This window comes from Carcharodon carcharias, chromosome 3 (genome assembly GCF_017639515.1).
Source record: "Carcharodon carcharias isolate sCarCar2 chromosome 3, sCarCar2.pri, whole genome shotgun sequence".
Classification (NCBI taxonomy): Eukaryota; Metazoa; Chordata; class Chondrichthyes; order Lamniformes; family Lamnidae; genus Carcharodon; species Carcharodon carcharias.
This window is the reverse complement of record NC_054469.1, coordinates 147,078,351-147,102,961: the sequence shown is the minus strand read 5'-3', so window position 1 is coordinate 147,102,961 and position 24,611 is coordinate 147,078,351. Positions and strand designations below refer to the sequence as shown.

Below are 24,611 nucleotides of genomic sequence, written 5' to 3'. Positions count from 1 at the left end.
TTCAGGGAAGGTTTACCAGACTAATACCTGGAATGGATGAGTTGCCTTATGAGGATAGATTAGGCTTGCATCCGCTGGAGTTTAGAAGAGTAAAAGGTGACTTGATTGAAACATATAAGATTCTGAGGGGTCTTGACAAGGCGGGTGTGGAGAGGATGTTTCGTCTTGTGGGAAATATCTAGAGCTAGGGGTTGCCCATTTAAAACAGAGATGAGGCAACATTTTTTAACTCGGTAATGAGTCTTTGGAACTCTCTTCCTGTAAAGGTGGTGGAAGCAGAGTCTTTGAATGATTTTAAGGCAGAGGATCGATTCTTGGTAAGCAAGGGGGTGATAGGTTATCAGGGGTAGATGGGATGGAGATTTCAGATTATTATCAGATCAGCCATGTTCTTATTAAATGGCAGAGCAGGCTGAATGGCTTACTCCTGCTCCTTGTTCATATGTTCTTTCCTATGGACCGAACGGAGCAGGAGGAAAGAGCACTAGGTTTGTTTGGCATGACAGACTTCTTCAGTGTACAATATGCCTGGTGTGCTACCTATTACCAGCCTGGTATCTTTATCAGTTGAAAGGGATAGCATCTCTTCAAAGTGCAGCTGGTTTGTGATCACAAGCAGCACATCATGCTTCCTGCCCACTGGGGAAAGAGGTTGTCACATATGAGATCTCCTGCAACGGACTGAGACAACAAAGGCAGCTCATGAGAATTCTAGCAAGAAACACTAGATAGCCTGCCAGAAAGCTTGCACGTGGAATGATCGAGCATGGAAGTGTTCAGGTCCAACTTATTTTGAAACTTTTCACAGAGAACAGAGACCATTCTGTCCAACATGGAACAAGCAGTCAGCTCCATTAGCAACAAAATACAATCTACTACGATGGACCCTTTGGTGACAGATTGGCAGCTTCCATTATGGGCACTAGGAAATGGCACAAGGGTGATTCATTATTCTTGTAAATTGTCTGTCTATTACCTTAGCCTCCAATGCAGCACTGGACAATCTTTGTCTTCTCAGTGGCTTCAGCAGTTGTTTGTTCAGAACTATTACCCTAGTTTCTGCACTGACAATGCACCTCCCTTTCAAGAGGTGCTAACCGTTTCTAAGTGGCATCAATGACATATGACATCAATCCTCTCCAACTCCTTTCCAGCTACTCCCCCCACACCACCCCCCTGCACTCACAATAGTTGCACAGTCATTGAATACAATGCTGGGAAGTTAGAATGTTATTTCGGAATTATGATGCCCAGGTCTCCTTCATGATAGTTAATTTATTAGCAGGGGTCAGTGGAGGTGTCCAATCCTTTCCATGCATCTTATTATTTACTCCTCTGAGATGCATGAATCATGTCCTTGCAGGCTACGATCAATTGTTGCTTCTGACCACTGGCCAGTATGTAGCTGCAGAACTTCCTCCTCAAGCTCTCGATAATATGGAATTAGTAGAGGAGCACTTTTACATTGGGAAGTACCTCTTTATTTTCTTTATTTTATTAATGCCCATATTCACAATCTCTCTCTTCAGCTGCTCCCATAATTTCAGCAAACACACCTGCAACCTCATCCAGCATTTCAGCTGTCTCATTCCTCACTATGACTCAGAACGCAGCCTTGCCCCTGCCAAAATTGTCCTGAACCATCACCTGATACAGAAGGTGGCTATTCTAGTTGATTTTCTACGTCCCATTCAAGAATAGAATTTCAGGAAGGGCCTCTAGATGGGACTTCATTGTGTTCATGATACTCGCGATAAACTGGATGTGGTTTGCTTTCAGGCCAACACACACCATCACCCCATTCTTTTGATACTTTTCAAGAATATCACAGAGTGCGTCCATGTTGTCATCACCTGCTTCGAACTGTCTTTCTATGGGCAGAATTTTTTGTCCCACGGGCGGGCTGAATGGGAGTGAAATAGCGTGCATTGACATCGGGCGAGCGTCCCGACCTCATCACGCACACTCGCGAGCTTTTGGTTGGCAGGCATGCGCGAGAGTTGGCAGCATGCCTGCCGACAGTTAAGAGGCCTATTAAGGCACTTAAGTAATTAATTAAGCTGCATTTTTCGCTGCCCGCTTAATCGCTTGGTTGGCGGGCAGGCAGGTGGCCTTTGCATTTTTAATAAAACCTCATCCAGGTGCGGGATGAGGTTTCCAACTTTTACTTAAAAAACAATAAAAAATTTTCAACATCCTTTTTTACACATGATTCAGTCACATGAAGAGGGACATGTGGGGATATGTTTATCTCATATGTAAGAAATTTATTTCTGTATTTAAAATCCATCAGCCCCCTGAGGCAGCCCTGTGCATTTAAGGGGTTGTCAGTGTGCACTTCCCTGCACGTGTGCACACTTCACTGCTCGGGCTCCTCCCACCCCTACCCTTGCAGTGCTGAGGCACCTGAGCCCAATCGCAGGTGGAGGCCGGACTCTTGGCCATTCTTGGGCCCGCCCGCTGCGGGAAAAATTCTGCCCTGTATTTCAGATGTCACACAGGGTTGCAGTTATTGAGTGTCTGCTGTAATCTTATAGCTGTTTGTCCCTGGCCCGCAGCTTGAGAATCCATGTTACCCATTGAAACTTCTCCATTTTAATGCTGAAATCACTAATTATCGAACTTCAGGGATGTAAATAAAGGAATTGCTTTATTGTACCAACTGGAGAACTGGAGTAGCTATCAGACCTCAGTGGCTCAGGAAGGCAGCAAATAGATCACATGGAAGCATGAGACAAAGTGGCACTTGAGCAAAAATATGGTGCAGAATTTAGTGGTCAACATAAGCTCAGAAGTGGAAGAGATATAGACCTCAGGGCAGGAAAAACAATTCTTGGACATGAAGCATACATTAGAAATGTTGAGCTGGTAATCCAGAAGCACATGATCAGGGGATAGCACTCTTGAGCCTCATCTAGACATGTTTGGTGGAAGTAACATTTAAATGCTAAACATAGTTAAAGTACACCTGTGATTCGAGGTAGAGGAATTTAATGGCAGAGGCGATCAGTGGGGATGGGAGTGAGGTGAGGCATAGCAACAGATAGACATTGATTGACTGCAGCAAAGGAGCATACCAGCCTCAGAGCTATGGAACCTCTCACAGATAGCATTCCATTTCCCTAAAAGTTGTAATAAATTGTACATGAATACTCAAAGATCTGAAATAAATTCACTGTGTGCAAAATTTGAAACCTTCTGATTGAACCTGTAGCTCGAAAGACATCTGAAGTACTGGTGTAGGCTTGAGTGGTTTGACAAATTGCACCATTGAGGGTATACCTGGTCTGAGCAGATTGGCATCACTGCGCATTTGCCAGTCTGTGAAGACATCACTACACAAGGGCCTTCTGTGCCTGCGCAAACCAGTACTGGCACTGATGGGCGGGCTGATGGGTGCAATCCAATGAACCTCTGGTGGGAGAGACTGCGCATGCATGGGCGGATACACTGGGTGGTGAGTGCACGTGCCTTCCAACTGACATCAGGAATTACAGTGCTAGTAAGGGAGATGGGCCAATTTGGGACCAAAAGGAGATCTTGTACAGGCAGAGGGCATAGCTGAGACACCAGATGAGTACTTTGCATTTGTCTTCGCAAGAGATTGCTGCCAATGCCACATTGAAGGAGGAGGTCATAGAGAAGTTGGATGGAATAAAAATAGATATCAAGGAAGTACTTCAAAAAAAAAAATTTGCAGTGTTCAAAGTAGAAAAGTCACACAGTCCAGAGGCATGCATCTTCGTTGGCAGAGGGAAGAGAAGGTAGAAATTGTGGAGATCCTCATCAGAATCTTCTGATTTTCTTAGATATGGGACTGGTACCAGAGGACTGGAGAGTTGCAAATGTTACACCCTTCAGAAAAGGAAAGAAGATTAAATCCAGCTACTACAGGTCAGTTAGCTTAACATTGGTCTGAGGAAAATTTGAGGCAATAAACTGGAATAAACTTAATTGGCAGTTGGAAAAATGTTGGGTTAAGGAATGAAAGCCAGCACTGGTTTGTGAAAGGTAAATTGTACCTGACCAGCTTGATTGAATTCTTTGAAATAACGGAGAGGGTTCAAGAGAGTAGTGCAGTTGATTTGTACGTAGACTTTCAAAAGATATTTAATAAAATACCATATCCAGACTTTTTAGTAAAATTAAATTAAATTTAAATTCAGATCAATAATAAAGGGATAATGGCAGCATGGATACAAAATTGGTTAAAGGACAGAAAGCAGACAATATTACTGAACTGTTGTTTTTGAGACTGGAGAGAAGTATACAGTGGTGTCCCTCAGTCTTAGGTTCACTTCTCTTTTAAACTTGAGTATATAGGGCATAATTGCAAATGTTACGAAACTCAAAAATATAGTAAGCCATGTGGAAGGTCGGAAGAGATTTTGAGGATATAGACTGGTGAAATGGGCAGGCATATTCCAGATGAAATTTAATGCAGAAAAGTGTTTGGTAGGAAGATTGAGGAGAGGTAATATGAAATAAATTTCAAAGGAGTAAAGGAATAGAAAGACTTAAGGGCGTATGTACATAAATTTTTGAGGATGCCTGGATAAATTGAGAACATTGTCAAAGACGTATTTGTGCTGCTAGATTTTATGAATAGAGGAATAGAGTACGAAGACAAGGAAGTTATGCTAAATCTTTTCAACACCGGTTAGATCTCAGCTGGGGTATTGTTCAGTTCTGGACTTTAGGAAGGAATAGCATTAGAGTGCAGATGAGATTTGCTGGAATAATATCAGTTATGTGGGGAGACTAGAAGATGCTCATGCCCACCCCCCCCACACCTCTGCATCCCTGACGATGCTCATTTGCCGGCACACTGACATTGGCCAATCCCCTACCAGACAAGGCTCACCTGCCTGCCCCCACCAGCGTCCCCGACATAGCTCAAAATGCTCAACCTCTGGCATGCTGACAATGCTTAACAGCACACCCCACCCTCCTGACAAAGTTCATTCCTCCTCGCTGACAATACTCAACCCTCAGCCCCCACCCACTCTTGCAACAATGTTAATCCCAGCCTGATAGTTCATTAATGTTCATTTCCCGCCACACCTCTCTGCCTATCATTACTTACCTCACTCTGCACTCCTGAAAATGCTTACCCCTCCCGCACCCCTGACTATGCTCAACCATCATCCCCTGAACTCCCAACAATGCCCTTACCCTGACAATGCTCAACCCTCCTGACAATGCTCAGCAGCCCCCATCTACTCCCACCTACATCTAGAAAGGGCAGTCCAGGTCACTGCTGCTATCAACTTTTCTTTTGGTTCCTTCCAGGCTCTTGAAGTGGATATCTACAACACTAGTCTGTCTACAGCCAATGTTTGTATTAAGCAAGTAACTGATGCCGTATTTGCTAGAGGAAACATATTCATCACTTTCCCTATGGATATCCAGATGCAGCAGTACAGAGCTCTGAAGTTTGCATAGATCACAAAATTGCCCAAGTCAAAGGTGTGATTGATTGCATCCACATCACTCTACAAGTTCCTTCACAATATGGAACTACTCTATTAATACGCAGCAGTTGTGTGATGACCATCAGCTCAGGTGTGTGCGTGATTCCCTGGAAACGACCATGATGATTTATTATTGCATTATTCTTATACTACACTGTTTGCCCTCTATAGCAAGTTAAAGGCTGGCTACGTGGAAATCAAGGCCATCCTGCCTAATGACTTTTTTTCTAGGAACCCATAATTGGCAGAACTATGAATCAACTGGAGCTGCTATCGAGCAGTTATTTGCATGCTTCAAATAATGATTCAGATACTTGTCCATGTCTGCTGGCTCTTTACAGGCAAGATCTCTGGCCAAGAGGGACGCCCCCTAGAAAATGAAGCACCTTGTTAAGTAGGTGGCCAATGTGTGTCATGTGTGAGTGTAGTTTTCTGGATAACTTTGCAATAGGAACAGCACATATACCCACCACTGGCTCGGATCTCTTGGGAGCTGGCAAACAAACCATCCTTTACAAAAGCAAAATACTGAAGATACTGGAAATCTGAAATAAAAATAGAAAATGTTAGAAATACTCAGCAGGTCCAGCAGCATCTGTGGCAAGAATAAAATAATTAACATTTCAGGTCAATGATCCAGTACTAATGAAGGTCATCAGTCTGAGACATTAACTCTGGTTCTCTCACCACAGATGCTGCTGGACCTGCTCAGTATTTCCGGCATTTTCTGTTTTTATTTCGGAACCATCCTTTACCTCGGGTGTACATGCAGCTCACTCATGCTTGGATGTCTCACCATGTGCTGATTCGAATTCTATGCTAGCCACCAAGTTACATGTGGTGCCAGTATCTGAGCTAGTTACTGCAAGTGCCAGCTCAAGTGGTAAGGCCTCTTCATTAATGCTGTGCTGTTCTCTCTCTTCCTCCTTGCGGCTTTGGTTGGACAGCCTGCAGTTCTTCAGTATTCAGATGCAGGGAATCAGTAGGCTGGGGTAATGGAAGGATTATGGGGTGGGAAACAAGATGCCTGTAGTCTCTCAATGTGCAGCTTGCAAATTATGTAAGACAGGTTGATGTTGAGCTGGGGGTGTATAAGTGGCAGAGGCAGTAACATACTTTATCCTCTATGTTCTCAGTAACACTGGATGACAAGGGCTCTGTCACTGCAGACACCATGATGCTGAATGCTACCTCTTCCATGGGGCTCAGAAGATGCAGGCATCCTTGGCACAGTGCTCTTCCCTCCCCGGTTCTGCTCTGTTCCTTTCTATTTTGTGCCGCCTTGTTCTGCAAGAGAGAGGACGGGATGTCATTGTTTGTGCAACACATGTTTGGGTGATGTTTCCGTCACAGCTGACTAGCTGGAGGAATATGGAGGCAGCAGGAGGTGGATGATCATATTGTAGCGTTGATAGGTCTTTGGCGGTAAGGAGGTGTGTCTGGATGATAGATTTGAGTCCTGAGTGCCAGGGAGTGCTGATGGGTGAGGAATGGGGTGTGGTGCAGTGAGTAACATTTGAAGTTATTGGTGTAGTGGGTAGGAGATGTCGTACATTCATTGACCTTGTCCATCCAAGTGAGGTAATTAGACTTCTTGTGGCACAACTGTCCTTGCATCCAGAATGCTGGAATTTAACTCCCTGGCTAACTGATACCACTCCCTTTTGCAAGTGGTTTTTAAGGGCCTCTTGGTCCCTTCCAGAACCACAGCTTCTCCCCTCTTCCAGTGCCGCATCCATCACCGTGGGACCCTCCCTCTGCCCTTCTCTACTATTTAAATTCCACCTATGTTATTTAATGCAGTTTTCCTTTAAGAGGGAAGTCCTGTATATATAAGGGCAAACTTATATTGAGTTTGAGAGAGTGAAATGAAGTAATTTTGACAGGTAGATATGGGCTTTAAAAATAGAGACAACATATGCAGCTTTTAGCGAGATAATTCCTCTGGAAGAATTTAAAGATTCAATTCCTTCAGTAGTGAGAACTCATGTGGAGGAACAGAGGGTTCAAATGGTAAGACAAACAGCAGAGATAGCTGATGATCATGAGTTAGTTCATGGAGCTAAACCTTTTTTTGCCACCCTTTTAAATCAGAAAAGGACAGAAAGTGGGAAGGTAAAAGGACGGTGGGTAGTCAGGGAAGAGGAGTAGGTGGAAATTCTCAGCAAGATTTTTCTCAAAATAAAAAAGGTGCTGAGGGTAGAAGTGACACTTGAAAATTGAGGTGTTTTCATTGTTGGACAAATGAAGTCAATGTGTTGGAAATTGCAGGGAAAATCTGTTGGAATTATTGGGTTGCAAAAATGTTCTGAAGTAAAAGTACTATGGGTTCTGAGGTTCAGGCACAGGAAAAAGCAGTGGTTTGTGTACAGGAAGAATCAATGATAGGTAAAGAAGTGGGAATGTGTTCATAATTTACCCAAGAGAATTCTGAGGAGCAGGTTGCAGAAGTGTTTAAAGATTTTGTATGTGAAGGGAAAGTCTGTCCATGTTTTCAGGGTGGAGTAGGTAACGATGTTTTCAATCCTTAGTTTTGTAGGATAGTGACATTTGTTGTTCAGAGGGAGTATTGCAGGAACAGGTGATAATAAGTGGGGTTCATGGAGATGCTAAACCTATTCCATTGTGGAAGGTAAATTTAAAGAGTAAGTGGAAAACAGGTGGGCTGATTGTTGGAGTAGTGGAAAAATTGCCCATCGCAGGGGTTCAATTTATTTTGGGTAATGTCATAGTTGGATCACAGATGTGGATGATGCTTATGGTAGTTGAGCAACCTGTAGAAGTGTTTTCAACTGAAGTGTTGCAGAGGGAGCATCCTGGATTATTTCCAGATTGCGTGAAACAAGAATAACAGGAAGTTGAAAGACAGTGAAAAGGTGTGTAAATCCAATTAACTGACATTGTGTTTGATAAGGTTGTTCAGGAAGGAAGATTGGAAGATGATGTACCTGAGGTGTTGAACTCAAGGTAATTGGTAGATTTACAGAAAAAGGATTCGTAAATAAAACTGTTATATCAGACAGCTTATTCAGAAACAGGCAAAATGTATTCCAGAATATCATTACGTTAAGGGTAATGTTATAATGAGAAAATGGAGGCGTTATGATGCTTTAGCAAATGAAAGCTGGAGGGAGGTGCATCAGATTGTGATACCATTTGGATATAGAAATGAGATTCTGAGGCTAGCTCATGAAATTCCAATGGGGGGACATTTAGGAATTAGATACAGGTGAAAATACAAAAACATTTTCATTGGCCTGGATTACATTGGGATATAGTCAAATTCTGTAGAACATGTCACACATGTCAGGTGATAAGGAAACCACAAGCAAAGCACTTTGGAGAAGAGGACTAAAAGGAGGCATTAGTGGTGGTAGATAATGAGAAAGAGGTAGAAATGCAGAATTCTGAAATTGATTTTCCTCTAATCAAATTGGATAATGAGGGGGTACTTGAAAATGTAAATGTAATATTGAGCTACCTTCCAGACAAGTGTCAAAGTGATCTGGAGAAGCTATTGCGGTGTCACAGAGATATTTGTGGGAATAATCTGGGGAGGGTAAATTTAGCTATACATGATGTACATGTAGAAGTTTCATCTTTGATAAGGCAACATCCTTATAGATTAAATCTGGCAAAGTTATCACAGGTACAGGAAAAAAATTGAATTCCTGGTTCAAAATTATATCATTGAGTCTAGTTGCAGTAACTGGAGTGCTGGTGCCAAAACCAGATGGAACACAAAGGCTGTGTGTGGACTATTGAAAGGTGAATGCAGTGACAAAAGCGGATTCATACCCTATACCACGGAAGATTGTACTATGAAAGTGGGACAATCAAAAGTTATCACCAAAATTGACTTACTAAAAGGATATTGGCAAATACCATTATCGGAGAGAGCAAAGGAGATATTTGCTTTTGTGATCCAAGATGGACTATATTGTTTAAAGTCATGCCGTCTAGGATGAAAAATTCACCTGCAACATTTCAAAGACAAAGTAATTGCAGGTCTGAGCAATTCTGCTGTTTATATTGATGACTTGATAGTTTTCAGTCAGATGAGGGAGGAGCATTTAGAACACCTGGAAGAATTATCTCCCGATTACAAGAAGCTAATTTGGTGGTGAACTTGGCTAAAAGTGAATTTGCAAAAGTGCAAGTTATGTATATAGGCCATTCCATTGGACGTGGTAAGGTGGTGCTGAGAGATGTGAAACTCAAGGTTATTGAGGATTTCCCTGTGCCTGTAACGAAGTGAGAAGTTTTAAGATTCCTGGGCATGAGTGGGTTTTATCGGAAATTTGTACAAAATTTTAGCAGTGTGGTTGCTCCATTGACTAAGCTATTAAAAAAGAACAAGAAGTTTCAATGGACACAGTGCCAGAAGGCAGTTTGAAAATTATATTAACTACAACAGTTTTGGCAGTACCAAGTTACACCAAGCAATTTAAGTTGGCCATTGATGCAAGTGATGTAGGCATTGGGGCTGTACTGTTACGACGATAACACTGGAATTGAAAAACCAATAGGGTATTTTTCATGGAAGTTGAATGCACAACAGAGAAGATACTCGACAATCGAAAGGCAACTTTTGGGTTGGTGATTGCATTTTCAAATTTATATCACAAACAATTCGTCATCGTCATCAAAGCAATCGTTTATACAGGCCACAATCATTTAAAGTTTCTGGACAAATTTCGAGACAAACGCAAAGCTGTTCAGATGGAGTTTATTACTGCAACCATTTAATCTGCGGATTATACATGTGGCGGATGAGAAAATTTATATTATATATATATATAGTATAGTTTTGTTAATGCATGTAATGATGCATTAGTAATAGTGTAATAACTATAGGAGGTAATGTAAGATGGGTTAAGAAAATGAAGCCATATTTTAAATTATGATGATTCATTTTTTAATAAGGAGGGGGATTTCAGGAAGATATAAAAATTTTCATAATGTTATTGGAATTTATTGTAAAGTAATAGTGGGGTCTGTATCTGTTGGTGTGTGCGTGTGGGAGTTAATTGAATTAAAGGCAGCTGGTCTGAAGGCTTTGATATAACAGAAGATAAACTAGATTTGAAATTTTAAGTAGGTAAACATAGGTGAAAAGGGAACGTTTGCATTTTTAAATAAATCAGTCTAGCTTGAATTCAAAGGAGGGAGTGAAATGTTTCACCTAGCCAGGAGAAGTTAAGAAACTGTTTGTTTGTTATTCCCAAAGACTACTGATAAAATTGGTACTAGGATAGATTTTTATTGTTAGAGAGGAAAGACATAGTGAAACAATGGGAATTTGCATTCAAAGGGGAAACTATGTAAAAAGGAAATAAGGCTGTTTGTAAGCGCAGGTATTTTAAGATCTAGCACAAGTGTGAAAAGCCCCCAACATCTTAGCCTCAAGCTGCTGTCTACAAGGAACTGAAGCTAAGAAAAACTCACTTTAAATTCGACTGTTCAGGGTATTGTGTGTTACTTTGCCTGGGTCTTTTAAAAAACCTATGTGTCTCGCTGCTGCCTTAACAGAGATGTAACTGGGGTTTAGATTAATTAGGGCATTTAGAAGTTATCATAGTGGTAACTTGTAGATCTATTATATATGTGCTTAAAATCATTTCTTCTATTAATAAATATTTAGTTTTGTAAGAAACCTATAAGACTTGGCCTTCTTTTTACTGAATTCAAAGCCCGCATCTTGAAATAAGTACAAATTGAAAATTGTTGTGGTAATTGCTTCTAGCTTCCCTCTGGGATTTGGGCAGCTTGGTATTTACCATCCGCCTGCCATAACAAAAGGAAGCCGTACAAGACCCACTCAGACATGCTATAATCATACAAATGAGGTGTATCAAATTTACATGTTGCCAGCCTCATTTGGAACCAACATGGGTAAGGTGTGAATTACAACCCATGGCCAAAAATACAGGGCACATGAGTTTGTAGCCCAAAGATTTCAAACAGCATTGTGGTTTTACTGACTAGAAAAAGGCTTATAAATTATTTTTTATCTCCGTGTAAATCTCGGTCTTCAGTGCATCTAATCTCCTGTAAAAGCTGCTGGGGTTCAATTAAAGGGGTTGTGTGATATTTGTAGTTGGTGGCCTCAAGCTCTGGTCTGCGAGAGCATCACTGCAGCCTGCATCACTTAACAATTTTATGGGCAATGTGGCCCAGTTTGTTTTCTAGCATTAAGGTGGGCATTGTTTCAGTGAGCTACAAAGATGCAGAATTGTTGTTTTCATGAGACATGCCATCATGTTATTTTCCCATTGCACAACTGTTCCTCCTATTACTTGGACTGCAGTACAACACATTCTTTGTTCTATGGGTTTGCAGGCTCCATAAGATCAGTGATCTGAGTGAAGGCCCTATCCATTCATGTTCCAGCTTGTTTAAGGCAAAGGAGGTGGTTGAGCCAGAGTCCACATGGCACCACTACGAGGATCCCTGGGAAAGGGTGTTATTTGAGGCATGGAGTCCAGTGAGGGATGAGGAGATTTTAGCTTAGTGGCTATTACGGTGAACATAGGCAACTGCAAAGTGGATAATGGAGCTAGTTGGAAAGCATTACCCAAATAAAATCCTAATATTTGGCAATGCAAAGCATCTAGCCAATCAAACTCATCTTTTAAGATGTGAAGCTATTACTGGCTTAATGCAAAGTAGGCTAGTATTTAAATCAATGTATAAAAATATGACAAAAGCTTAATAGACTTGACAAGATGCAGCTAAAGTTGCCTTTCCACAATTTGAGCACCCATGAACAGTGACACGGAACTCAATCCCTCAACATCAAGAGCATTTGTTAATTTATGGGCAAAGTCAAACCTATTCCTTCTGATACATAAGAGAATATGCATTAAGATGGTTCACAATACAAAATTCCTAAAGTAAGATATAAGGTGTGATGCCCAGATTTATTTGTTAGCCCTGTTTCTCTCTCCACAGATGCAGCCAGACCTGCTGAGATTTTCCAACACTTAGTTTTTATTTCAGATCTCCAGCGTCCACAGTATTTTGCTTTTATATAAGGACAGCAGATTTCCTTCCCTAAAAGACAATTATTGAACCAGGTGGGTTTTTCCAACAATTGATGATGGTTTCATTGGTCACTATTACTGAGAATACCTTCCATTCCAGATTGTTTTTTGATTAATTAGCTGAATTTATTAATTGAATTTAAATACCACTAACTGCTGTGGTGGGATTTAAACCTGTATCCCCCAAGGATTAGCCTGGGCTCCTGGATTACTAATCCAGTGACATTACCACTACACCACCGCCTCCCCTAAATCATGAAATATGATAGTCATAAAAACCCAGCTGGTCCACTAATGCTCTCCAGAGGATTAAATCTACAGTCCTTAACCAGTCTGGCCTGCTTGTGACTCCAGACCCACAGCAATGTGGTTAACTCTTAACTGCCCACTGAAACATTATAATCAAACTGCTACAGAAAAGTCAAATGTGAAGGCAACTCCTCACGACCTACTAAAGGGCAAAATTATGAATGGCAATAAATGTTAGCCCTGTCAGCAATGCCCACACCCCATGAATGAGTTTAAAAAAACACGTGGCTGGCCCTGAAGAAAGCTGATAACATAGATCTATCTCTAGCATGGATTTCACTTCCCCAGTGGCAGTTTAGATCTAGTGCCTTGTAAAGGGATTTCTTGTGGTGCAACAGGAGTAATGTCAGCAAGCAGCTAAGCAGCCAATCACATCCAAGTATCCACATACAGTAAACCAGAATGTTAAAGGCAGTTAACATTCTGAGCTTTTTACATTCTCAGGTAAACAACTGATTATGATTAGATTAACATACAGGCCAAAATAAAGATGAACAAACATTGTGTGGAATTTGTCATTGATCTGGAGAAATTTCACTTTACACAAATATAAAATTACTTTCTCAGAACCAGTGAAAGTGTTTACCAAGGGTGTTTACCTGTAATTATGAAGTTTGCAGTGCGTTCCATTATTTCCATTGATTTCTATTGACAGCAGCCTGCAGCAACTTCTGAGTTTCTGTGTTACTGCGAATGTGGGGACTCAAGAAGTTGTCCTTATCCATACCTTTGTTGCCTTTAAACTTAATTGTTCTAATGCAGTCCTGACCTTCCCACGTTCTGCCCTCCATGAACTTGATATCATCCAATACTATGCTATCCATGGCCTAATTCCTGTCAAGTCCTGTTCAGCCATCACCTCTGTACTCACTCACATCCATTGGCTGCTGGTCAATTAATGTCTGATTTTAAAATTCTCATCCTTGTTTTCAAATCCCTCCCTGTTTCTGTAATCTCCTTCAACCCCTCAACCATCTGAGAAATCTGCACTCCTCTTAAGCATCCCCAAATTTTATTGTTCCACCAGTGGTGGCTGTGACTACAGCTGCCTGACCCCTAAGCCTTGGAATTCCCTCCCTAAATTTCCCTGCCTGTCCAGCTCACTCCCTCTTTCAGACAATCTTTCATCTGCCCTAATATTTCCCTAAGTGGCTCGGTGTTATATCTCATTTTATCATGCCTCTGTGAAGCACTTTGGGATGTTTTATTACATTAAAGGCATTATAGAAATAAGAGGTTGCTGTTGTCAGTTTTAGTGGAGTAATGACAATGAAGTTTGACACTATTGTGAGAGCCAGGCCGATATTATTTCTTGTCTGTTGATAGTAAAGGCAATTCCATATGGTACTCTGTATTCCTATCTAACAATTTCCTAATAGTGAACAAATGTTTCAGAAGATGCATACAAAGCGTGGAATGGTATTCTTTTGGCAAAAATTCTTCTTGCTAATTAGTTTTGGCATTTTTAACAGAACAAGTACCAATGTCTTTACAGTGTAATAAAGTGACATCCAGTGTAAGCAAGACATTTAATGGAATCTTTCAATCAGTCAGTAATGATACAGACCGTTAGTGTAATAAGTTTTTGCATTTAAGATTTCTGTTGAAAGCCAGTTTATTAAGTTGTCAGATTGAGTGGCTGTTTCTGATGAGGACATTTTTTGAGGGTTGTATACAGCAGTTCAAAGAAAAGCACTGATGTCTCTTATTTGCCAAGAGTAAATTTTGTTCATCAGTTTTGCATTTGACATTGATGAAGAGGAGCAGTATTCACACAGTTGCCAGCTGCTGTTCACAATTTAAACCATCATCCTCTGCTTCAATTACTTAAATTTGTCTAAATTAAACTGAACATAATTTAAAACATCCTTTCACAGAAAAGACCTGCTGAACATTGGAAGCACAAATTTCTGACAGCATATATTCACAATTTCTTGTGTGCTTTAACTTTTATTTCAAATTTTTCAGTTTGCTGCAGCTTCTTCAAATGAGGCAGAAGAATGGGTTGAACAGCTTCAATTTGTATTAAAAGGTAAGAATTGAAACAAATGTAGAAACAAACCATTGGCTTAGGTTGCTCTGCCACTTTATGCCTGGCAGTGATTGTTATTGATCTAGCTCTGCTGGTATACTGGACTCATGCAGTGCAGTGCTAATCACTGAGGCCACCACTCAACTTTGCTGGACCCTTGGATCAAGTTACGCTGACTTGCACTTGCAAGCAAATCAACAATCATCACTGCTCTCCAGATTGTCCATTCAATAGGCCCTTGCCATCCAAGAAATGAACTGTGAATGGTTTAACTGACATCATGGGCTTCCCAGAAACCCGGCTAGCGAGCGATGACACCTCTTCCCTCGTTGAAACCTCAATGCATATCTATAGATCCACCAACTGTCCTGTATAAACTGCAACTATGCTACATGTGCCTCATATTGGTCTGCCCCCATATTCCTCTGGCATTTTCTTATCTAGTTTCACCCCTTTGCTCTTTAAAATCTGCATTCTCCACTCCCCATTCAAGCATCACTCTAAGTTTCTCATCAAGATACGCAACTTCTTTCCTCCTTTAGCCTCTGCACTGAGTGAATTCTTGGATTCACTGATTTCAACCTCCATCTCAACTCGCATAGCCCTCTCTTCCTGAATCCACTGGCTTAAACTTTTCCTTCTTTTGAACTCCCTTAAATAAATTTACAGCCATCCCTCAACCTTGCTGCTTCAAGTAGCCTCTCTATTCTAATTGTCTCATTCACAGACAAGGCCATCTTAGTTCACTTCCTTATCCCTCACCACTCATATCCTCATTCTCACTTCCTTATGCAATTGTCCCTGGAAAAACTACCCTCCCCAACCCAACTTCCTCACAAGTCACTTATAATTGCACTTCCATACATCCAACCATCTAGCCTCTGGCGCTCCTTCTATCACGATAATTTTATTACTTTTATGATCTGCTCAATCATCACCTCATCTCCACCTTTGAGGTTCTTGCCCCTTGTAAAATCCTTAACTTTCTCCCAACCTTATTCCCCAGGTATAGTCCCTACTCAAGTAACTCCGACTTGAATACACATGGCGAATAATTGATTTAGCCATTCCTCGCCTGATCAAGTTGGACCGTGTCAAGTATCATCAAGCCTTGCTATCCTCTGACAATACTACTCACTGCTATAGGATAACCTGGAAAGTGAAGATAACCCCTGGCTTATTTTCTCCACTATCAACCATCCATTTAAAACCCTTGTTCCTGCCAATTTATACTCATGTATAAATGCCTGGATTGCTTTGACCCTCTTAGATCTGTAATCTTCTCCAACTTTACAGTGCTTTAAGAACTCTGCTTTCCTCCAACTCTGGCATCTTATTCATTTCCTCCTCGCCCTCATTGTTGGTGGCCATACCTTCAGCCATCTGAGCTCTAGGCTTTGGAGTTCTCTCCTAAAATGCCTCTACCTTTTCATCTCCTTTGAGATTCTCCTTAAGGCTACCTATTATGCTTTTTGGTCACACATTTTAATATCTCCTTTTCTGTCTCTATGTTATGTATTGTCTCATTATGCCCCTTTAAAACACCTTAGGATGCTTTCCTACATAAAGGCCCTGTATTAAATGCAAATTGTTATTGTGGATTACCATTGGTGTTAAAATTGAATGAAAAGTGTTCCTAAGCAGAAGTAGATAGACTACAGAAAATATTTGCACCATCTGTTTGATATCTATGTTATAAAATAACTGTGAACAATAACTCTATTGATATTTATTTGTTGCTATTAATAAATTAACTGATATTGTTTGCAATATTCTGCAACTCTCCTTGTGCTCTGTCCACCCACCGCCTTCGCTGAGTACACTCATCCTTACCTACAGATCCTTGCACAGACTTGCCTTATCCTATCTTTGCAATGTTTTCAGCCTTATATCCACCCTGGTCCCTGACTCTGACCTTCTTTGCCTACTCCTGTCACTGTGCCCCACCCCTGCCATCACGCCCAATATCTATTTCATTATGGCAGGACAGCCTTCAGCCATCTTGGAAATATTCTCAGGAACTCCTCCTGAAATCCTTCTACCAATCTATTTGACTCTCTTAAAACCTATTTCATCAACTAAGTATTTGGTCACCTTGCATATATGTTTCACTAGCAATTTTTTTTTATTCATTCACTGGTTATGTTTATTGTCCATCCCAAATTGCTCGAGAGGATGTTGGGGAATCACCCTTTTGAATACAACTGAGTGGTTTGCTAGGCCACTTCAGAGGATAGTTAAAAGTCAGCTATATTGTTATGGGTCACAATAAGACACATTGGGAATCTAGGATGTTGAGCCAAAAATCAAAGCTTATACTCTAGTTCAGTAGTGAGGGATGCGCATTGTTGGAAATGCCTTCTTTCAGATGAGATGTTAAACCAAAGTCATGTCTGCCCTGTTGGCTCAATGTAAAACGCCGATAATACAATTTTACAGAAGAACAGGGAAATTATCCTCCGTTTTTTGCCCAATTTTTATCCCTCAATCAACAACACAATATCAGATCATCTGGTCATTATCCCATTGCTGTTTGAGAGAGTTTGCTATGTGTAAATTGGCTGCTGCATTACAACAGTGTCTCCATTTTTAAAAAAAATGGTGCGTCATTGACTAAAGGGTTCTGGAACGTCCTGTGGTCAGAAAAGAGTGGGTCAGAGCGGGTGAGGACTGGGAGGCAGGAATCACCACCTGGTGGTTACTGCCCAGGGCGAATCAGCATGGGCCAACAGCGAGATCACAAGGCCGTCACTGCTCTTTATGAATTCCAGGGAGAGAGGTCCTGTGGGAAGGAGAAAAGAGGACAGTAGGAGTATATGGCTCTGTATGTTCTACAGCAGAGCCTGGTCTCCAGGCATCTCAGACCCCCTTGCCACTGGACCAAGACCTTTCCCTGTGAAGCTGTGTGGTGGCAGGTGTGCAACGGACATCCCATGTTAAAATAACTCGCGCAGGCATCTTCCATTCCCTTAAAATGATGGTCGGGACCTGGAATGTAAGGGCCCTCATGGATGACCCAACAGCGACAGACCGGAAAAGTGTACTGCTATCATTGCCTGGGGGATCAGCATATTGACATTGCCTAGTTCTGTCGAAGGGTCATGAGGACTCGAAACGTCAACTCTTTTCTTCTCCGCCGATGCCGCCAGACCTGCTGAGTTTTTCCAGGTAATTCTATTTTTGTTTATTGACATTGCCGCCCTAAGTGACATCCGGCAGGCAAGGGCAGGCCAGCTCAAGGAACAAGGTAGCGGTTACACCTTCTTCTGGAAAAGTAAACCAGTAGAAGATCGCCGCCTCCACAGGGTTGTCTTTGCCATTAAAAATTAACTAGTTGACCATCTCAAAGACACCCCTTGCAGGATAAACGAGTGCCTCATGACCCTTCAGCTCACCCTAGCCCAGAACCAATGCACTACAGTCCTCAGCGCGTAGGCACCAACACTTGACGCGACAAAGAGGAATTTTACTCCGGCCTCCAACAATCCCTGGTCTGATTCCCGATCCTCCATGGCAACTTCAGCGCCTGAGTTGGGAAGGGCACAGACCTCTGGAGTGATGTAAAGAGCAGAGAAGGGGTAGGGAAATCCAACACCAACAGTACCCTGCTCCTGACAAAATGCCTAGAATACAGCCTTGTCATGACTAATAACAGAGGCCTCATGGCAACACCCTCGCACCAAGCATTGGAACCTGCTCGACTATGTCATTGTCTGATCAAGGGACCACAAGGACGTTCATATCACCCGCACCGTGAACTGTTGGACAGACCACCGCCTAATTCGCTCTGTCATTAATATCAACATAGCCCCAAAACAGCAATAGCAACAGAAATGATGCCGCAGGAAAAGCAACATTGAGGCACTCAAGGACCCTGATAAGAGAGCACTATTCAGCCAGTTCCTCACTGCCAACCTGGCGACTCCCGATGACCCAGAGACAGAATGCCTGCAGTGCCTGGACTGCCCTCAAGGCCTCCATAATCAGCACTTGCGAAGTGACTCTTGGTTACTTGACCGGGAAACACCAACACTGGTTTGATGAGAACAACCAAGAGATGCAGGAGCTGATAAGCTGCAAATGCAAAGCATTTCTGAACCTGGAGCAGCAACCCAACTCGAGAGCAAGATGGCTGCTCTACAGACAGTTGAAGGCTGAGTTCCAACAAAAGACCCACGACCAAAAGAACAGGTGGTGGGTGGAGAAAGTGCAAGAGATCCAACGGTTAGCCAACAGCCATGACGTGCGAGGTTTTTTTTTAGCGTATTCAAGACCACTTACGGCCCAAGCACCCAAGGCCCCACTCCACTGCCAACCAAGAATGGAGAAGCAATTAGAACCCACTGGAAGGACCACTTCAAAGATCTTCTTAGCAAAGACTCTATCTTCAATGCGAATGTCCTTAACTCCATCCCTTAACTACCCTTCTCCATCTCAGCGCAACCTGAACCTGGCACGAGGTAGAATTCGACAGCTAAGGAGCAACAAGGCATCAGAAGTAGATGGAATCCCTGCTGGAACACTAAAGGATGGTAGAGAAGCACAATTGGTGCAAATACATGGCCTCATTCTCTCACCTGGAAAGAGGAGAGCATGCCAGGAGATCTCAGACGCTTTCCTCGTGACTATCTTCAAGAAAGGTGACAAGTCTGACTCGATAACTATAGAGGAATCTCCCTGCTGCCGGCCACAGGGAAGGTCCTTGCAAGAATCCTCCTCAGTCGCCTTCTCCCTGTGGCTGAAGAGCACCTCCCAGAGTCGCAATGTGGATTCTGCCCACTAAGGGGCACAATGAACATGATCTTCACCGTGCAGCAACTGCAAGAGAAATGCAGAGAACAGCACCAACCCTTGTATATGGCCTTCTTTAACCTCACAAAAGCTTTTGACTGTCATCCACGAAGGGTAATGGAGCATCCTCCTCCATTTCGGCTGCTCCCAAAAGTTTGTCACCATCCACCGCTTACTCCACATATTGGTTGAACAAATCACATGACCCCTGCTCAGTTGAACTGATCTTAAAGTGACAGTCATCACAAATACCTTGTACCTTATCCTTAGTAAAACAATCCAAGCCGCCTTTGATCTAACAAACCACCCATGCTGACTGTTAGGCAGGCTACAGAACAGGTCACATGACCCCCTTCGTTTACCCTAAATTTTAAGGCACAGTCTCAAAATCTTATAAACCTCATAATTGTAACACCAACCTGACTTGGAACTGTATCACAGTTCCTTCACTGTTGCTGCGTCAATATCTGTGAGCCCCTTTCCTAACAGCACCGTTGAGTGTACCTGCACCAGATGGACTGCAGCAATTCAAGAAGGGTGGTGGGAGGTGGGTCACCACCACCTTCTCAAGTGCAATTAGGGATGGGCAGCAAATGTCAGCCTTGCCAGTGATGTCCACATCCCATGAAAGAATAAAATAATAGAGAACCATTCTGAAGTAATTGATTAACTCGAGAGCAATGTCTATGGCATACTAATTAAAGACAAATTGCATTATTAGTACCTTGAAGTGAAACTGCCTGTGGTGCAAAAATAAATGGGCAAGGGGTCATGGAGAAGAAGCATTCTGCCTTTTTTTAACCTGTTCTATCTCCCACAACAGCTTGGCTCAGTTATTAACAGTGTCTCCTCTGTGTCAAAAGGTTGTGGGATCAAACATAATTCAAGGGATTTAGGTTGTTACAGGTATGTTTTATAAGATTGTTGTGTTTTGGAACTGTGTCTTTATTTTAGGGGCAAATGAAGGGGGTCATGTGACCTGTTCCGGGGTCTGGCTGACGGGGCTGTTAAAGATTAAAGGAAGGCCCAGGTTGTTTTGCTGGAAATAAGGTGTAAACATCCCTGTTTACAGTGGCTAGACTGCTGGTTTCCAAAGTTCCAGGAAGGCGTTGAGAATATTGGATGACAAATAATTATGCTTTAAACTGTCATTTATTTCTAAGGTAAAAGAGAATTGGAGCTTCAGGGATAGCTAATCAGCATTTCTACCTGGATGCAAGGCACATGTCATTCATATTGCCATGGAGATGGGCTTTGAAATGGGAAGGGTTTCTAAGATATCCCTGAAAACTCTCAGACATGGACAGTGCGTCAGTACCTGGGAGAGAGAAAAAGAAAGCAACTGGACATGAAAAGTCTTTGTGGTTCACCACGCAGAAATGTAACTGGGTGCTCACACTCTGATTGAAAAGGTCAAATTTGTGAGGACTTAAAACAAGGTTGGAAGACTCATCTAGCTTGTATTAGAGAGAAAATCTCCAGGAAAACTCTCAGTGATGGACCATTCGGGGGTTAAAAATGACCAGGCTGTGAAAGGAAAGGAATAGAAGTTAGCCCCAAGGAACGAAGGGCAGAGTCTTCCGGCCAACGAGTGGGGGCGGGCCCGACACGCCTACATGTAAAATGACATGCGATGACATTGGGCATGCGTCCCAATGCCATTGCGGCCATCACAATATTTCATTCAGCAGATACACGCCGGAATTGGCTGCACGCCCACCGAAATGCCAATGGCCTATTAAGGCCATTAAGAAAGTAATTAAAGTAGTTAACAACGCTGCCCATCCAATCTTAAGGTTGGTGGGCAGGCGAAAAGCCCAAGCGACCTTCGTGTTTTTCAGGAAACCACATCCACCGGCGGGATGGGGTTTCCTGAAGCTTTTATGAAATGAATAAGTAAATTTTCCCACCTTTACCAACATGTCCCAACTCATGTGACACTGTCACATGAGGGGACATGTTTGAATAAATTTTTAAACCCATTCTTTATTATTTTTGTAACCATTCAATCTTCCTGAGGCAACCTTGTATCTCAGGGAAATTGCTGTGCTCTTGCGTGTGCATGTGCGAAAGAGTGCTGGCCCCAACTCTCCCTCCTCCCCCCACCGCACAGGTAGTGCTGATAGCTACTGGCCGTGCATTACGTTGGGCAGGCCTTAATTGGCCCAGCGTAATATGGTGGCATGCAGCCAATTGGCTCCACACTCGGTCCTGCCCACCCACCCGCCATAAGAAAAATCCAGGCCTAAGAATCACTTTGGAGTGGTTCCTGGAGGATTGAGTATCTACTTAAAGGGCTATGTAATGTATACCAGTAAAAATGTGGGGGTTTTTTGGTTGTGTTCAAAGTGAAAAGGGAAAGTTCTGTTCTGTAATTTAAAGTATAAGTTGCCTACAAAAATAGTGTTTAGGCAACCGTGCTTTGAGTGTGTTACAGTAAAAGGCTTAAATCATCTTGAGTCATCCTATCAACTAAAAATATGAATTTCTTTTTAAAAGTTATTAACCCCTACAAAAGTTGTTAATCTCTACAGAGATGGTAACAAAGTTGAAACTTCAGTGAAGTACTGAGAGAGTGCTGCATTTTTCAGGTACCATTTCTGGATAAGGTGTTAAACTGAGGCTCCACCAGCTTATTTTGAAGGTTCAAGTACATAGAAGAATAGGGAGTTCTCCTTGGCCAAAATATCATGCTAAACCAATGCAAGTTCTCAATCTCCCTCTTGCAGTTTGGTGATTCCTCCAAACTATAGCATCAAACATTCTTTTAGGGCATCTGCTAATGCTGCTCCCTTACTATTGATAAGGATATGTAGAGGAATCACTTCAATTGATTAACATTTTTATTAAACTATCTTCTAAATTAGTGTTTTTCAGAACCTAATGTTTCACTTACTGTTTTGTTAAATAGACAGGGAATCTGGTATGATCCCAGAAGATTATGGTGAAGAAATGTATGATGATATAGATCCAGAGATCAAAGGTGACGAATTCAGCCAAATGGCAATAGATGAAGACATTTATGAAGAGCTTCCAGGTTTGTGTTCTCAAAATACATATTTGATGTCAAATATTAAAAATTCTCATGAGGGATGCAAAAATATATGGTTAGATTCAATAAATGTCCATAAGGAAATTCATTTCTGGTACATTGCTCGTTTGTTAAAAAATTACATATTAATGAATAAGAACAAAAAGAAAATTACCCTATCACAGAAGTCTAACTTTAATTGAAATATGTATTAAAAACTATTCCAATGTATTAAAATAATCAGTCAGCGAGGCCTACCATGAGTGCATATCCTCATCCATACATCAAATTCCTCTTTAAAGTTCTAATAGAGAAGGGCACAAATGAGTTCTGGAATGGACTCAATTCATCAGATTTTAAAGTAACCAGTTCTGAAATTCTTCATGTTTACCGCCATGGGACAAAAAAGGGTGATAGGCTAACTGGATAGTTCATTAAATTAATGTAAAAGGAATTACACTGCAGGGAAAACAGGAAGACCAGTGAATGGAAGGAAAGCCAGTGATCTGTATATTATTGCTGATTTCTGTATATTATATAATGATTAAAGCGTCAATACAGTAAAACAACTTCATTGGATATTCCAATTTTATTTGATGAAATTTCTTTAGGTTTGAAAGCTGGTGATAATAAATGCATTGCATAGAGAAAGAATATGCATGTAGAGGCGATGATCTGTTTAGCACCTGGTTAGCTAATTGCTCAAATGGAGAGGCAAAAATATTTTAGAAGAAGCATGTGCATGTACTGATCAGATCATCACATGGAAATAGATTATTGAATATTGTTCTGTGTTATCATGGTTTAACAATATTTTTAAAGCCAATTAAATACTGTAATTCCAAGCATGTTCCACTATTCTCATTCAAATAGCAAAAATAATTTATTAAAATTATTATTGTTTTGTTTACTGTTAATAACAACATATTCAAAAACACGTCCTGTTTGTCAAAGTACCACATAATAAATTTGTTAACAAAATTAAAGCCCATGGAATTAAAGAGTGGCAGCATGATACAAAATTAGTTTAGGGATGGAACAAAATTCATGATGAACAGTTGTTTCTATACATATCCCTGATGGCGATAAGACAAGTTGAGAGGCTGCTATGAAAGCATAAGGAATCCTTGAACCCATGATTGGAGAAATGCGATATTAAAGCCAGGAAAATATGCTAAACCTTTATAAAACACCTCTGCGCTCTGAAGAAGAGTCATACGGACTCGAAATGTTAACTCTGTCTTTCTCTCTGCAGATGCTATCAGACCTGCTGAGTTTTTCCAGTATTTTTTGTTTTTGTTTATAAAAAACCTGTTTGGTCTCAGCTGGATTATTGTGGCCAATCCTAAGCAGTGCATATTAGGCAGGTCTTTGAAGCATTTGGAAAGGTGTAGAGGAGGTTTACTAGAATGGTACCAGGGATGAGGGACTACAGTTATGTGGACAGACTGAAGGAGCTGGGATTGTTCTCCTTTAGAGCAGAGAAGATTAAGGGGAGGTTTGGTAGAGGTGTTCAAAATCATGTGGGGGTAATTGATTAAGTGAGGTGAAACTGTTTCCAGTGAAAGAAGAGTCAGTAACCAAATGATACAGATTTAAGGTGAATAGCAAAAGAACCAGAGGTAACATGAGGAAACATTTGCTCACGCAGCGAGTTGTTGTGACCTTGAATGCAGTGCCTGAAAGAGGGTGGAAGCAGAGTCCATGATAACAATCAAAAGAGAATTGAGTGAATGGGGAAAAAATAAAAGACTATGGTTAAAGAACATGGGAGTGTGACTAATTGGATAGCTGTACCAAAGAACCAGCACAAGCACAATGGGTTGAATGACATCCTCCTGTGACATTCTGTGATTCTTTGAAACCAAAATTCCGGGCAAAAGGCCATTAGAATCTACTTGGTTTTAAAAGAAATCAAATGATTTTTT

At 41.5% G+C, this 24,611-nt stretch overlaps 1 protein-coding gene across 1 annotated transcript in view; it reads left to right on the top strand.

The window, feature by feature from the left end:
- The window catches only part of skap2 (src kinase associated phosphoprotein 2), a 338,742-nt gene that overhangs the window by 171,597 nt on the left and 142,534 nt on the right, over positions 1-24,611 (top strand). Inside the window, exons 8-9 of the mRNA XM_041185176.1 lie at positions 14,798-14,861; positions 22,564-22,689. Of these exons, the coding sequence (XP_041041110.1) occupies positions 14,798-14,861; positions 22,564-22,689 (190 nt within the window). The remainder of the gene's footprint in view (positions 1-14,797; positions 14,862-22,563; positions 22,690-24,611) is intronic.